Source organism: Rhineura floridana, chromosome 1 (genome assembly GCF_030035675.1).
Source record: "Rhineura floridana isolate rRhiFlo1 chromosome 1, rRhiFlo1.hap2, whole genome shotgun sequence".
Taxonomy (NCBI): Eukaryota; Metazoa; Chordata; class Lepidosauria; order Squamata; family Rhineuridae; genus Rhineura; species Rhineura floridana.
In genome coordinates this window covers 262,923,480-262,939,356 of record NC_084480.1, presented here as the reverse complement: position 1 = coordinate 262,939,356, position 15,877 = coordinate 262,923,480, and the positions used below count along the sequence as shown (strand labels likewise).

Here is a 15,877-nt window from a genome sequence, read left to right as displayed (position 1 = left end):
TCATGTTTTCCCATGGACCCTTTAAGTCTGTTCTAGGGGTTCCCCCAATCCTCTGGAGCAGATTTGGGGAAGGCGCAGGGCACACATAGGGGGGAGGGGAGGAGTCCTGTTGCACAAGCAATCCTTACACTGACAGGAAGCATTAGATGAATACCACTCATAACTGAACAAACATAACAGTGGGCCATTCATCAAGCTTAACCCAAATATTTCATTTATAACTAGTATCGCTATACTCCAAAAGGATCTGTCTTTCCAACATTTCTACCATATATGTAAGAGATCTCCTTTTGTCACAGAAGGAACTGTTTTACTCATCAGAAAGGTGTTTCTCTGAAGGCACTAGAACACCCGCAAGTGGTTACTGTCTTCCTCTCCTGTTGCCTGAGGCAGGAATGAGTTAACACTCCAAAGGACTCATCTCAGCCCCTCCCAGGGAGTGTTTTCCTGCCTTACTTGACCAGAACTGTTTTTGCCAGCTCTTCAGTCTGGCTAACTCTTAATTATTTCTCTTATTTCTGTCACAGAACCAACACTTTCCATTCCCTTCTCATTCTACCATCCTGCTTTTCCAAGTGCTCCAATGCCATTATATCTCAATGTTCATGCAATTTTCTCTGTAACTTATGGCTATTGTGAAATTGGTTCCTTCTCAAAATAGGCATTTCCATACTTCCTTCACATTTTTCCTCTGCAAATCTCTCATTTTATCATATGCCTATGCTTTAGCTCTGAATGTTTGTGCATTAGCACGTGGCATAAAGCTGAAAACCAGTTAACTTGGCCTTTCTCAGTTAACCTTTCTAATTGTTTAATCACTTCCTGCCTTTGTCTCAGTCCACTTCAAAATCTTATTGTGTGTACTGACAAATAGGTGGCATTATTACCATTTATTCCCTCATGCTACCAAGTTCTTATTTTCTCCTAATCTTTGTAGTTAACTCATGCCTCTTTCATGTCACATTTTAAAGTCACCTAAGTGTCCATTAAGACTGAATCTCTCATCTTCTATTGTGGATAATACTGACAAATTATTAGGTGCTAAAAATTTCTTATATTTATCCCATATCTTCAAACCTACATTGATGACTTTCCCCATTTTTCCCATTCTTCTTAGGAATCAATAAAAGATTTCAAATATATGTTTGCACTTTGTGCTCCTCAATTTTCTCCCTTCATCCTTTCCACAACCCATGTCAAAACACTGGCTTCATGATACTTTTCTAAATCAGGGATTCCTAATCCTACCTTCTTACATACCCCTCTTCCTTTTATTTTATTTACTCTCATTTTCTTTCTAGTCAGATAACTTGGATGTCATTTTTTGCCAAACTTATATAATTTTAAATATGAGTGAACTGATAAATTTTGGTATAATATCCTAGGGAGGACACTCATTTTTACCAGCCTTTTGCTATCTTACCAGTTTTGACATTTTATAGCTCAGGTACTGCTCCTGCTAGAACTTCAACCCAGAGTTCAGTCCAGGGCAGAGACTTCAAAAGAGGAAACTTCACAAAATTGAGGGGATTGGTAAAAAGAAAGCTGAAAAACAAAGTCCAGAGGGTCACATCACTCAAAAATGCTTGGAAGTTGTTTAAAAACACTATATTAGAAGCTCAACTGGAGTGCATACCGCAGATCAGAAAAGGTACTGCCAGGGCCAAGAAAATGCCAGCATGGTTAACGAGCAAAGTCAAGGAAGCTCTTAGAGGCAAAAAGTCTTCCTTCAAAAAATGGAAGTCTTGTCCAAATGAAGAAAATAAAAAAGAACACAAACTCTGGCAAAATAAATGCAAGAAGACAATAAGGGATGCTAAAAAAGAATTTGAGGAGCACATTGCTAAGCACGTAAAAACCAACAACAAAAAATTCTATAAATACATTCAAAGCAGGAGACCATCTAGGGAGACAATTGGACCCTTGGATGATAAGGGAGTCAAAGGTGTACTAAAGAACGATAAGGAGATTGCAGAGAAGCTAAATGAATTCTTTGCATCTGTCTTCACAGTGGAAGATATAGGGCAGATCCCTGAACCTGAACTAACATTTGCAGGAAGGGATTCTGAGGAACTGAGACAAATAGTGGTAACGAGAGAGGAAGTTCTAAGCTTAATGGACAATATAAAAACTGACAAATCAACGGGCCCGGATGGCATCCACCCGAGAGTTCTCAAAGAACTCAAAGGTGAAATTGCTGATCTGCTAACTAAAATATGTAACTTGTCCCTTGGGTCCTCCTCTGTGCCTGAGGACTGGAAAGTGGCAAATGTAACGCCAATCTTCAAAAAGGGATCCAGAGGGGATCCCGGAAATTACAGGCCAGTTAGCTTAACTTCTGTCCCTGGAAAACTGGTAGAAAGTATGATTAAAGCTAGATTAACTAAGCACATAGAAGAACAAGCCTTGCTGAAGCAGAGCCAGCATGGCTTCTGCAAGGGAAAGTCCTGTCTCAGTAACCTATTAGAATTCTTTGAGAGTGTCAACAAGCATATAGATAGAGGTGATCCAGTGGACATAGTGTACTTAGACTTTCAAAAAGCGTTTGACAAGGTACCTCACCAAAGGCTTCTGAGGAAGCTTAGCAGCCATGGAATAAGAGGAGAGGTCCTCTTGTGGATAAGAAATTGGTTAAGAAGCAGAAAGCAGAGAGTAGGAATAAACGGACAGTTCTCCCAATGGAGGGCTGTAGAAAGTGGAGTCCCTCAAGGATCGGTATTGGGACCTGTACTTTTCAACTTGTTCATTAATGACCTAGAATTAGGAGTGAGCAGTGAAGTGGCCAAGTTTGCTGATGACACTAAATTGTTCAGGGTTGTTAAAACAAAAAGGGATTGCGAAGAGCTCCAAAAAGACCTCTCCAAACTGAGTGAATGGGCGGAAAAATGGCAAATGCAATTCAATATAAACAAGTGTAAAATGATGCATATTGGAGCAAAAAATCTGAATTTCACATATACGCTCATGGGGTCTGAACTGGCGGTGACCGACCAGGAGAGAGACCTCGGGGTTGTAGTGGCCAGCACGATGAAAATGTCGACCCAGTGTGCGGCAGCTGTGAAAAAGGCAAATTCCATGCTAGCGATAATTAGGAAAGGTATTGAAAATAAAACAGCCGATATCATAATGCCGTTGTATAAATCTATGGTGCGGCCGCATTTGGAATACTGTGTACAGTTCTGGTCGCCTCATCTCAAAAAGGATATTATAGAGTTGGAAAAGGTTCAGAAGAGGGCAACCAGAATGATCAAGGGGATGGAGCGACTCCCTTACGAGGAAAGGTTGCAGCATTTGGGGCTTTTTAGTTTAGAGAAAAGGCGGGTCAGAGGAGACATGATAGAAGTGTATAAAATTATGCATGGCATTGAGAAAGTGGATAGAGAAAAGTTCTTCTCCCTCTCTCATAATACTAGAACTCGTGGACATTCAAAGAAGCTGAATGTTGGAAGATTCAGGACAGACAAAAGGAAGTACTTCTTTACTCAGCGCATAGTTAAACTATGGAATTTGCTCCCACAAGATGCAGTAATGGCCACCAGCTTGGACGGCTTTAAAAGAAGATTAGACAAATTCATGGAGGACAGGGCTATCAATGGCTACTAGCCATGATGGCTGTGCTTTGCCACCCTAGACAGAGGCAGCATACTTCTGAAAACCAGTTGCCGGAAGCCTCAGGAGGGGAGAGTGTTCTTGCACTCGGGTCCTGCTTGCGGGCTTCCCCCAGGCACCTGGTTGGCCACTGTGAGAACAGGATGCTGGACTAGATGGGCCACTGGCCTGATCCAGCAGGCTCTTCTTATGTTCCTATGAAATTTGATATACTGTTTATGATATTATTTTGTATTTGTTTTATTAATGGAATTTCATAGTTAATGTTATGCTGTTTACTGCCATAATATATTTTCTTAATGTTGACAGCACAGAATTTTCAATGAATGAATAACAGTTTAGAGTACGGAGTATTAAGGCAGGAGTGGTGAACTTGTCACCCTCCAGGTGTTCTTGGACTCCAACTCTCATCATCCCTGGCCATTGGTGATGTTGTCTAGGGCTGATAGGCGTTGCTGGAACAACATCTGGAGGGCCATAGGTTCTCCATCCCTGGTGTAGTGACACATACCACAAGATAATTCAAAAAATGTATTTGTCCAACTCTCTCTCTCTCTCCCTCCCTTCCCCACCTCTGTAAAAAGCAAAAGAGGGAGAAGTTTTTGGAGGATCCAGAACTCTGTCACCGTGCTTTCTTTATTTCTTAACTAACCCTTCTTTCTTTTCTCAGAGAGACTCCACTCTTGTTGGTGCATTTTTGATAGCTACTTTTTCCTGCACTTGTAGCACAAAATTGAAAGCAGAAGGAAATGTAAATCCTAGGAAGAGGAATAATTTATTATCAGAATCACTCTGCTGGTGTTGGTTTTGTGCAACTGTTGCTGTGACCTCTGTGCTAATCTTCTTCCATCCATTTGGACTAACAGCACAGGGATTGCTGATGACTTCCTGTGGATTGCTTATGCCTGATGCCCTGATCCTGGGTCAGTGCACTTTGAAGCCCTGACTGCTGGGACTTTAACATGAAGCATGAGGCATTTGCAAGCCCTTTTGCAAGTATTTCTACATTGCTCTTCGAATCTCCAAAAACCAGCTGATGGGCAGAGGGAACGCACCTTGCTCCAGCAGCAAAGGAACAATCAGGAGCTCACTTTAAGCTCCCAATTGCCCCTCCGAAGCCACATCAGTACCCACCCCATATCTGATGTCACAAATGACAGCAGGTATAGGGCGGGTGGATGTGGTTGGGGAAATGGAACCCCTGGCAGGCCAGGCTTAGCCTATGAGCAGAAGCTTCCCCACCCCTGTCCTACTGCAGGCCACAACTAAAATTTCTGGCTTCACATTTTTATACATTGTAAGGTTGGTTTGCAAATAAATGTTCATCATCTGTCAACATTACCAGCAAGTGGCAATTTGCATGAGTGAATCTTCAAAATATACAGCATTCCTGCCACCAATTCAAACACAATTTTTAATACAGAATCACGTCATACACTCACCTGAAAAATCAACAGTGGTATTCAACTAAATAGTTGTGTGCACCCAAGGATTACTGTACACAGAACAGAACTTTCCCCACTCTGTTCCTCCCACACTGTCCCAAAATCTACTTCAAAGGGTAGAGGAAACCCCCAGAACAGATTTGAGGATGAGCAGGAGGAGAGGGGAAGAATTTTCTCCTTGCGCTGATGGAACAAGCGATTTAATATTCTACTATATACAGCCTCAAGTGACGACAAACCAAAGGATGTACATGCCTGCATGGCCTAATCCTATGTCATACAGTAATATATAATAAAATGGCTTTATAAATTCACTAATAGGCAAAAAACCTTGCGGTTTAAGAACGTACCTAAAACCCACAGATATTTCTAACAAACTTTAAAAAACAGGGAAATTGGGCACCCATAGTGAATGCGCCAGGGCTGACCTCCTCTCTGAGATATTGTACTGACCTACACATTTGTCAAAATGCAACCACAATTTGGGTTGGTCTTTCACAGTTCAATTCACTTGCTGTGTAGCTTGGAAGAATTTGGTAACATGTGCCTTCGAGCATATGGTGAGTGGTGGCAACACCTGCCATCTCTAAAGATGGAGAATTACATTTTTGTATGTTTCTTGGCATTCTTACTTTGCTTCTTTCCTGTGTTACTAATGTTTCTACAGAGAATCAAATCTAGAAAATTTTATTTCCCTCATTATTCATCCTAGAAATCTGTATCAAATTTATTCTTATTAATTCCAAAGCTTTTTATTGGTCAATATCATATGATGGTGAAGACAGCCTTTTGTGTCTCAAATTGCAGGTTATGTTCTATTTCTATTTTGGGTGCATTAACAGTTGAATCTGAAACTGCAGTTTGATGTAAAATCAGACTGATTACAATATGTTGGTACTTCAGCAATGACTCTAGCTGTTGGAAAAAAAGAGGATGCATGCTTTCAGCCTGCTATGTTTAAACCACTTCATTTAAGGCAAGGTGGGCACAGTCAATTAAAAACATAGAGCACACCTAGAATTTTGCTAGAATATCTTTCACCTCCCACTGTTCTATCTTGCGCAAACTGAGACACTCCTGATGTCCACTGGAGACTATTCTGCAGAATACAGGAATACCCCGATTTACGTGCCTTTGTTTAACGGACCCTCGCGATAACAGACATGCTCCATATGCCACCATACCCCACTTAACGTACGTGTGCTTCGCAATTACAGACACTTAATGACATGATGCCGCTGCCATCTAGTGGCGATTGCCGTGCAGTACATGCATAGATAATTGCTTCACTTTAAGTACATTTTCACTTTACATACACGCTCCGGTCCCATTGCGTATGTTAATGCGGGGTATTCCTGTAGTCAGTGCCATTATTCCACAATTAGTTTTGGAGTTTTAGTGTAAATTTTGCAAAGTGTTGCTGTACTTCACATATTCACAGAAATAGAAACAAAAGAAAATGATTTCCTATAGGAAACTTCACTAAAATTGTAAGTAAATCAGAAATATTTAAAGTGACCATCTGTCTTAATAACATTGCTCCCTCCTTGCTAAAGCAAGGTCAGCACAGCACGTCTTCTTTCTATTATTTGGGCTGATTGCAGGTGTTGCCACCACTCACCATATGCTCAGAGGAACATGTTGCCAAATTCAAAAACAAGTATTAAATGGCTAACATTGATTATGAACTTTAATCGCTGTGTTTACAGGATTTTTTAAAAATATTGTTATCTGCTATAAATGACAAGTTGGTTAAAAATCAAAATGAGTATTTGAAGTATTGCATCAAACTATAAAAGAGAGAGGAGGGGAAAGAAAGAAAGTGCATAACTATACTGCATTATCTAAGAAACTGAGTTATGAATCAGAAAATTCCTAGTTCAAATCTCAGTTCTGACTAGGGGCCTTAGTCAAGTTACTGTTATTTCATTATCTCTCCCTACCCTCACACAAGGATAATATTGATCTCTAGTTAAATGATTTTTCAAAATAAAAGAGCATACAAAATATTAATACAATACAATAAAAATGTAACATTTCTACATAACAAAAAAAAATCACTTTAGTAGAAAGTGATTTTCTCGGGGCCTACCTTATAGGATTGTTGCAAATATTATTGAGAATGTACAAGCACCACTATGAAAATTCAAAATATGCAAAATGAATGTTAAAGTTTTTTTTTTTTTTTAAGTATCCAGTGTACGAATATGTTTTGTCATAGAAAATGGGCTCCTGCTGGGAGGAACGGCAGGATATAAATCAAATAATAAATAAATAAAAATACTGAAAGACGTCCAGGATTATTCCAGAACTCACCCCTATAGTTATACTGTACAAGAAGCAGACACTAAAGCCATAGTGAAGGGCTATAGGTACAGGCTTATTGCTTGTATTCCAGGCAGAGTAGAGACACAAAATGGTAGCGTTTGGAAACTATACCAGTAGTCTACAAATGCCAATAGAAAATAGGAAACTGTTTTACGACAAATGACCTGTCATCAGAAGTGAGCTGTGCTGGCTTATTAGGAGGCGAGGCAGTCTTTGGACATTCTGGCCAGCACAGCTGTTGTGTGTCTCAAGCACAGAATATAGGGCTATGGAATTCAGCTGAAAGGATGGATTAATTAATACAGTTATTATTCACAGATCAAACAAGTATTTTTTCACAATCAATGTATTATTTTAAAGCGTGGCTAGTGTCTATAGAAGGGGTGTGGAACCTCAGGTCAGGGGGCCGAATGTGGCCTCTCTATCTGGCCCCCAAAATTCTCCCCAGACTGCATCCCTAAATGGTCCTGCTTCATACCCCAAGTGAAATGTGTCCTTGAACTCTGAGAATGCCTCTTGTTTGTCTGAATGGGACAGGGAGAAAGGTGTGTGAGTTTGTGTGAAGAAAGCAGTCTATTCTACAAAGATAAAATCTACATTTATTGTTCTGCCCAATTTTACCTCTGGGTCCTTGCATCACTAGCATCTGGCCACCAGAAAGTTGTCTAAAAGAGAATGTGGCCCTAGGGCTAAAAACACCCCCCCCAATCTACAGCATAAAGAAAACAAAATGCCATCAATTTTAAAAATTGCACTGTTTTTCTAAGCACAAAATTTACCCACTTAACTAAAATCACTATCTTCAAATATCATATGAACTAGAAACTAATCAAAGGAATCGGTTTTTAAAAAGATATCACCTACATTTATTCTTATTTCTAATCCATAGTATTGCTCAGGTCAAAGGTTTTAAACATATAAAAACTTATGCAACATGTAGTGGTATGTTTTACATGTATTTTAGCTAGAGAAAATTTTCACATTAATCCCTGAATATTAAACATTCAATTATAATAATAGAAATAATATTATTATTATGGTTCATTTCCCTGGAGTGGTAACTCAGATCGTGCTTTGAAAAGTTCCAGCTGTGGGAGCAATCTACAAAATATCTCTGCAAACTTCCTTAAGTGATCTTAGAATCCAAGTGTTTTGAAAAGAAGTCTGGCAAATAAGCTTTGTATTTAAGCACTCACCTGGTAACCACTGGTGACAAGGAACTGCAGGCAGGCAAGTAAACAGACTGGCAGAGGAGACGCAGAATACTACATTACTTCTATGTACCCAGCAAAGAAACCAAGAAGGGTCCCCCTCCTCTGCACTGAGCACTTAAATGCACTTGATGCTCCATCCTTCATCTGTCAGTCCCCATCTTGTAAATTTTTTTTGCAGTCTAGTAATTCTTGTGGGCACAATTTAGAATTGTGAAATAAGTTCACAAAAGTTCTCTGGGGTTTTTCTCTTTTTTTAATAATCTACAAATACACAAGAAAAAAATTTAAACTACTTCTTGGTGAGGGAAAACCTCTTATTGGAGACTCAAGAAAAAAGGTCAAAAAGTCTACTGATATATCTTAATATTTATGTACTTTTTAAAAACCTTGATATAATTTCAAAAAGAAGCTGAACTAAAAAAGCAGAAAGTTAGTCACAGGAGCATTTTATTGTTGACCAATAAATTGATTATGACTAAGCACTTAAACAAAACAAAACTGCAGGACTTTGCAGCACATTTCTATATTTCAACCCTTACTAATTTGAACTGGTGCCACATTTTTTTGTATTTTGAGGGCTCAAGAACAAGAAAATGTGAATAAATGATGCCTGAACATTAAAAGAGAACTTATGCAGTCTTGCATGAGTGTCCAAAATATCCAACAGCAGCTTCCAGTCTATTTTCTCTGAAGGCAGCTGCAGCTTCTATAGCAAATACGAACAACTAGATTTATTTCACATCTTTCCTTAGCACTCTCACTCAAGATAAAGAAAAGGTAAATACAAGGTAGTGGGAACTCATTCCAAAGAGAGAACAGGGATATCTTAACCTTTTTGATGGACTATAACTTGCATTTTTCCTGACCATTGGCAATGCCATCTGAGACTGATGGGAGCTGGAGAGTTCAAAAATATCTGGGGGGCCACAAGTTAGCAAAGACTAATGACAAGTTATCAGACTTAACGCAAAGAATGTGCTGGAATATAAGAACTGAGAGTCACTGCCTAGTCACCTGGGTGAATTCTAGTTGCCAGTGGTCACCAGACAACTTGTTAAAGGCAAGCCTACTGCAGAAATTTCAAGTATGGATATCATCACCAAGGGACAACTTTCAACTCATGATGAACTCTGTGCTGGGCAATTATTCAGAGAGAGACATGGCATATATAGTCCAAGCTGTCAGTTGTTAATTTCATTTAACCAATACAGAAATACCTCAGTTAAGAATCCTCCAGGAATGAACCTCCTTTTAAGGAAGGCCTTTTTTAAAGGTGAAACTGACCAGCTTTCCTTTGTTATGGATGAACTTTCAAGCCTGTGGCTTTGCTTTAAGGTGAAACTGACCAGCCTGTGTCTTTGCTTTGCTATGGATAAACTGTCAAGTTGGTGCCTTTGCTTTGCTAGGGTGAAGTTGACAATCCTGTACGTTTGTTTCACGTTAAAGAGATCTCTTGCTTTCTCCCACAGTTGGGGAGGGAAGGATCCAATACATTCAGTGGAAGAGAAGGAAGGAAGTGGGAAGGAGGGGGAGTGGGTGGGTGCTGGGTAGGCACCCTATAAAGGTCCTGTTGAAGCTCCCCAACCATCTATGAGAGGTGTAGATACCTATTCCTATTCTTTCCATGTCATTCCTACCTCTGGTACCAAAGTTTCTGTTAAAGAAGTAATATCTAGGAATGCATGTACTTTGCTAACTGAGGAATTACTGTATTTCTTTTCCACACAATGAATAAGGCTGACACAGGTGAAGAAGACTGTACCACCCAATATTTTAAGTTTCTCATGTTGACTTGGTTGAAATTGCCTAAACTTTATTTTTTAAAGAACTTTACATTTATCTAAAAACTGAAAGTTAACCACTGACAAAATATGTGCATGTATTTTTGAATGTTGTTGTTTAAAAAGAAAAATAACCAGAAGAAGAAACAACCTTATTAGTACAATTTAAAAACCTGTTTGGTGGTGGTGATTCTGGCACATCATGACAAAAATATAACTGAGCAGTTGGAGCTGGTTCATCTCCTGAATGGCTTCACAAGTTCATTCCACTTTAGCACTAAAATGACCAAGTTATCCATTTTTTAATGAAAACTGATCTGAAAACAATTCAGAATAATTGCTTAGTGTGTACCTACCTTCTCACAAAACCTACACATCTGAATATATATTAAAGTTATATTAAACAATAATAATTTCTACTAAATATGATGATTCAGAGGAAGGCAATGGTAAACCCCCTCTAAATACCGCTTACCATGAAAACCCTACTCATAGGATCGCCATAAGTCGGAATCGACTTGAAGGCAGTCCATTTTCATTTTTCCAAAAATGATGATTAAATCCTCACTGGTGATTCAGATGGTGATTTAAATCATTCAAATTGAGTCCTTCAGAGAAACAATTTAAATCAATTTGATTTAAATCAAATTAAGCCTGCCTGTTACTTCAATTTCATTAAAGGAATTTATCCAGGAAACCTTTATTTTGGGGCAAGACCAAAATATATGGAACAGATAGGCATTTGAAAAGCTTCCCTGCCTGGTTACCAAAAGACTATTCCTTCTCACCACAGGCAACCAAATACAAGCCATTTCCAAAACTGGTTTAATGGAACCTCTTTTCCAGGTAAACATGCAGAGCATTCTATGCTTTAAGTAATTAATCTCAGTCCCCAGGTTGACCACTCTGCTTCTAGTTTCTTTTAAAACAAAAACTTACAAGACCAAAAGAATCAATCACGTAGTTGGCCCTTGCTGTGTTTTTATCAAAAGCAAAAGCTCCTAGCAGCAAATAACAACGTTCATGCATACCTGATCCTATGCACATTTACACAGAAGTGAATGTTCCAATAGGAACGGAAGTGTGCATAGGAATGCAACATTGTATTATGTTGCAGACTAAGATCTTCTAGATGGCATAGTGCAGCCATAATAAACTGAATCAGTGATTTTTACTTCAAAGAACATGGAATCAGGCTGTAAAAGTTTGTACCAAAATCTTTTTCAAAAAATGAATTTACATTAAAAAGGGGGGAAAGTGATTAAAATATATCTTATTATGTAATTTAGAGCTGGGGAATCTGGGCTATAGTAGGTTGCAATCTTAATGGTGATGGAAGGAGAAGGAAATAAAATACAAGCATCTTGTTATTTTTTCCCCCAAGGAAAAGAACGGGGAAAGAGTGTAAGCATTCAGAAGAAAGACACTAACTTTACAAACAGCTAAGAAAGGAATATGTTTCCCAGGGATGACACAGATCTCCATTCACACACCTGTCAGGAAACTTTCAGCACCATTCCTCACATTACATGATGGAAAACATGTATTTTCAGCTACATGTATTCATGACAGGAAACTTCAGCCAATCTAGCTCTCTCTGTACCCATATTATATACACAGTGGAAAATACCTGCATACACCTCTTCGTGATATAAAATGTTTTGCACATACCTACATTATATAACAACAAAGTGGTCCCTTATAATGATACAGGATTTCTTGCCTTGGTATAGATTTGTCTCTCTCACATACATTCCCCAACGCAACCATTTTCATACATAAATAGCAAAGGTTACAATAAAAATAAGCAATGCAATCCAAAAAGGCACAATTTCAAAATAGCAGTCTATAGGCATGAAAGTATATCAGATTACAGACCGACAATATTAAATTTAGGCTTAATTTACTTTGGAAATAAGAACCCCAAGTATTTATTCTAATACTTAACATTTGTATAACACTTTCCAGTATTCAAAGCAGATTACATAGAATATCTAGTTGTAAGGGAAAACAGTATTATTATATCCAGTGCTGCTGATGGGGAGATTGAAGATAAAAGAGAGAAACTTGTCTAAAGCCCCCTATTGAGATTTTGGCAGAGATTATATTCAAACAAGGGACTTCTTGATTTGTAGCCGTCTCTTGGACCAAGAGGAAGGAGGTGTGAAAACTGGAGGGAGAAATATCAATAATTTAAGATATGCAGACGATACCATACTACTAGAAGAAACCAGTAATGATTTGAAACGAATGCTGATGAACGTTAAAGAGGAAAGCACAAAAACAAGACTACAGCTGAACATCAAGAAGACTAAAGTAATGACAACAGAAGATTTATGTAATTTTAAAGTTGACAATGAGGACATTGAACTTGTCAAGGATTATGAGTAGCTTGGCACAGTCATTAACCAAAAGGGAGACAATAGTCAAATCAGAAGAAGGCTAGGACTGGGGAGGGCAGCTATGAGAGAACTAGAAAAGGTCCTCAAATGCAAAGATGTATCACTCAGCACTAAAGTGAGGATCATTCAGACCATGGTATTCCCAATCTCTTATGGATGTGAAAGTTGGACAGTGAAAAAAGCAGGTAAGAGACAAATCAACTCATTTGAAATGTGATTGAGGAGAGCTTTGTGGATACCATGGACTGCGAAAAAGCCGTAACTGGGTGTTAGAACAAATTAAACCAGAATGATCACTAGAAGCTAAAATGATGAAACTGAGGTTATAATACTTTGGACACATAATAAGAAGACATGATTCATTAGAAAAGACAATGTTGGGAAAAACAGAAGGGAGTAGAAAAAGAGCAAGGCCAAACAAGCGATGGATTGATTCCATAAAGCAAGCCACAGGCCTGAACTTACAAGATCTGAACAGGGTGGTTTATAACAGATGCTATTGGAGGTCGCTAATTCATAGGGTCGCCATAAGCAATAATTTACTTGAAGGCATACAACAACAAGCCCAATCTTAGGCTGCAATCCAATACACACTTACCTGGAAGTAAGTCCCATTGAACCCAAAGGAACTTACTTCTGAGTAGACGTACTGGATTGCACTGTTGGTCACTATAACACATCTGGTCTCATACTAAACTGCAGGTTAAAGAAGGAGAGATGTCAATAAATGGGCTAGGCTGAGAGATGGGAAACCTTTAGCTTCTCCTCTCCTTCAACTCTTTTCATTCCAGCTGGTCATTACAAGAACTCTGTAACTTGATGCCTGAGTTTGCTTTATTTCTCTTTTCTCCCAACTGGTTTTCATTTTGTTGTTGTTGTTCTTTTGTATTGTAAACCTGAGAACAGGGGCGGTTTATTATCGCTATTTGTAAGCTGTTCTGGAAGCCTTTTCCCGCTGAAGAGCAGCATAAAATACTTAATATGAGCCAGAAACTGAACCACCACCAATAAACTGCAGAATCTACTTTGTGAGCCTTTCATGAAACGTACAATATATCCAGAGACCGGTGTGTTGTGTGGTTACTTCAGTCATAACACAGTTTATCTTTGTATGGGGAAGGATTAGATGAGTCTTTATGGCCTTTCATTGCAAGCGTAAAGGCCTAGAGTAAGAAGCCTCGGCGGAAGGCCCTACTGCGTTGTCCGCGCGTTGTCACCACTCCCATTTTAATCCACTGAAGCGTTCGGCGTGGCCAAGAGGATTTTTGGAGGTGCAAGAATCGAGGTCAACGACAACCCCACCCACTGTCCCGAGGCCTCGGCTGCACCCTGCTCAGTGCCAGTGCCGCCGCCCCTTCTCCCCCCTTCCCCCCCAACTATTGATGGCGAGATCTTCAAGCCTTAAGACAACAACAGCCTTACGGACCCTTACATCCGATCCTAGGCTTCACAAGCCCGTACCCAGGCCGCGGGCGGGGCCCTGCACCGAGCGCCTCCCCCTCCTAAGCCGAGTCACTACCACGTCGGCGCAGCCAACACTGCGGAAATGGGGCAGCCGAGGCAGGCCGCTGCGCAGCTCAGGCCAGACTCCTATTTCCGCAACGAGCGTCTTCCCCTGTGGTCTCCTTACCTGTGTCCCCGATTATGATATACTTGAAGAGATACGCGTAGGCCATGTCCTTCCAATCCCCGCCGTCTCCTTCGCCTCCCGTTAGGCTGCTCGCTTGTCAGTGACGCGGCGCTGTACTCCCTCCCCTTCGTGTCAGGACTCGCGCGACGGAAGGTTCGAAACCGTTAGCGGTCCCCTCCACTCTTCCAACTGCCTTCTGACAGTTTTCTCCAGCTGCCTCCCACGCCGGCCTTCCGCATGCACACGGGTGTGCTCGCGCTCCCTTTCCCTCTCTGCCGTGTTCTCAAAGGCGCCTTAAAAGCGTCTTGGGGGGCGCGACAGAAGCGGCTCAGGGGAGCAGGAACAATAACATGCGCGAGACTCCAAAACGCTTTAGCAACGTCACGCAGCGTTCTTCGTCGACCCGGAAGTGCTGAAGCAGCCGGTGCCTCGCCTTGGCATGAGGGCAAGGGGAGGTTCCGTGGGAGCGGTGCAAGGGATGGGCTGCTGAACGCTTGGCGGCTTTAACTTTGGGTGGGGACTGAAGTCCGGACCAGCCACTTGGTTCAAGGCACTTCCTTCCTTGCTCGGGGAGGAGTTATTTTGTTTTATTGTTGCTATGGCTTCTGCTAGGTAGGGCCTCTCAACAGAACAGCCCAGTCCTGATGCGACCTTCGGGGTTTGTTCTTGCAGAGCAGCCCTTGAACTTTTAACTAGGGTCAGTTTGGGGTAAACAAAGAGAGTATTCAGGCCTTCGCATCACGGCCACGCATCTTCACCGCTTCTTTTTTACTTGGCACTTTACTGTGGATTTCTTGCTGGCACCTGCAGAATGTTCCCCTCCACCAGCAGAGTTTAACGGTCTGACCTTAGCAGGGGTTCAGAAACTTGTAAGTGATCCAGGAAAACTATGGTAATTGGGCTTTACTTGAAACAGACGGGACTCCAACTCCCATCAGCTCCAACCCAAGGGGCCAATGGTCAAGGATGATGGGATTTGTCCTCAAACATCTGGAGGACCACTTGACTCACATTCCTGGCTTAAAAGTTCCTAGGTACATAATAACTGTATATGTTCTGAACTCATCTTTTTATAAAACAAGATTTACATGAATATTACTGAGATTATCCCAAGGCCACAAAGCTGCAAATAATCATTTACAGTACAATTCTTTCATGTTTACTTGGAAAGAAAGTACACTGTGTCAGTGGGGCGTACTCCCAGCCCTGACTATGTGTGTAGAGGATTGCAGCATTAGTTGCATAAAAGACCACATAAACAGACACACAAGGAGAGAAGAGGGAGGGGTACAGGGAGAAAAACAATTTGAAAGGGACAAAAGCAAAAACACCAATATCCACATATGGAGATTATTTAAGAACATAAGAAGAGCCTGCTGGATCAGGCCAGTGGCCCATCTAGTCCAGCATCCTGTTCTCACAGTGGCCAACCAGGTGCCTGGGGGAAGCCCACAAGCAGGACCCGAGT

General features: G+C 40.6%; 1 protein-coding gene across 1 annotated transcript in view; it reads right to left on the bottom strand.

Annotated features, from left to right (window-relative positions):
* RAB2A (RAB2A, member RAS oncogene family) overlaps nucleotides 1-14,937 on the bottom strand; it is a 45,164-nt gene extending 30,227 nt beyond the window's left edge. Inside the window, exon 1 of the mRNA XM_061599649.1 lies at nucleotides 14,410-14,937. Within this exon, the coding sequence (XP_061455633.1) occupies nucleotides 14,410-14,455 (46 nt within the window). The 5' untranslated portion in view covers nucleotides 14,456-14,937. The remainder of the gene's footprint in view (nucleotides 1-14,409) is intronic.
* Nucleotides 14,938-15,877: the final 940 nt, after the last annotated feature.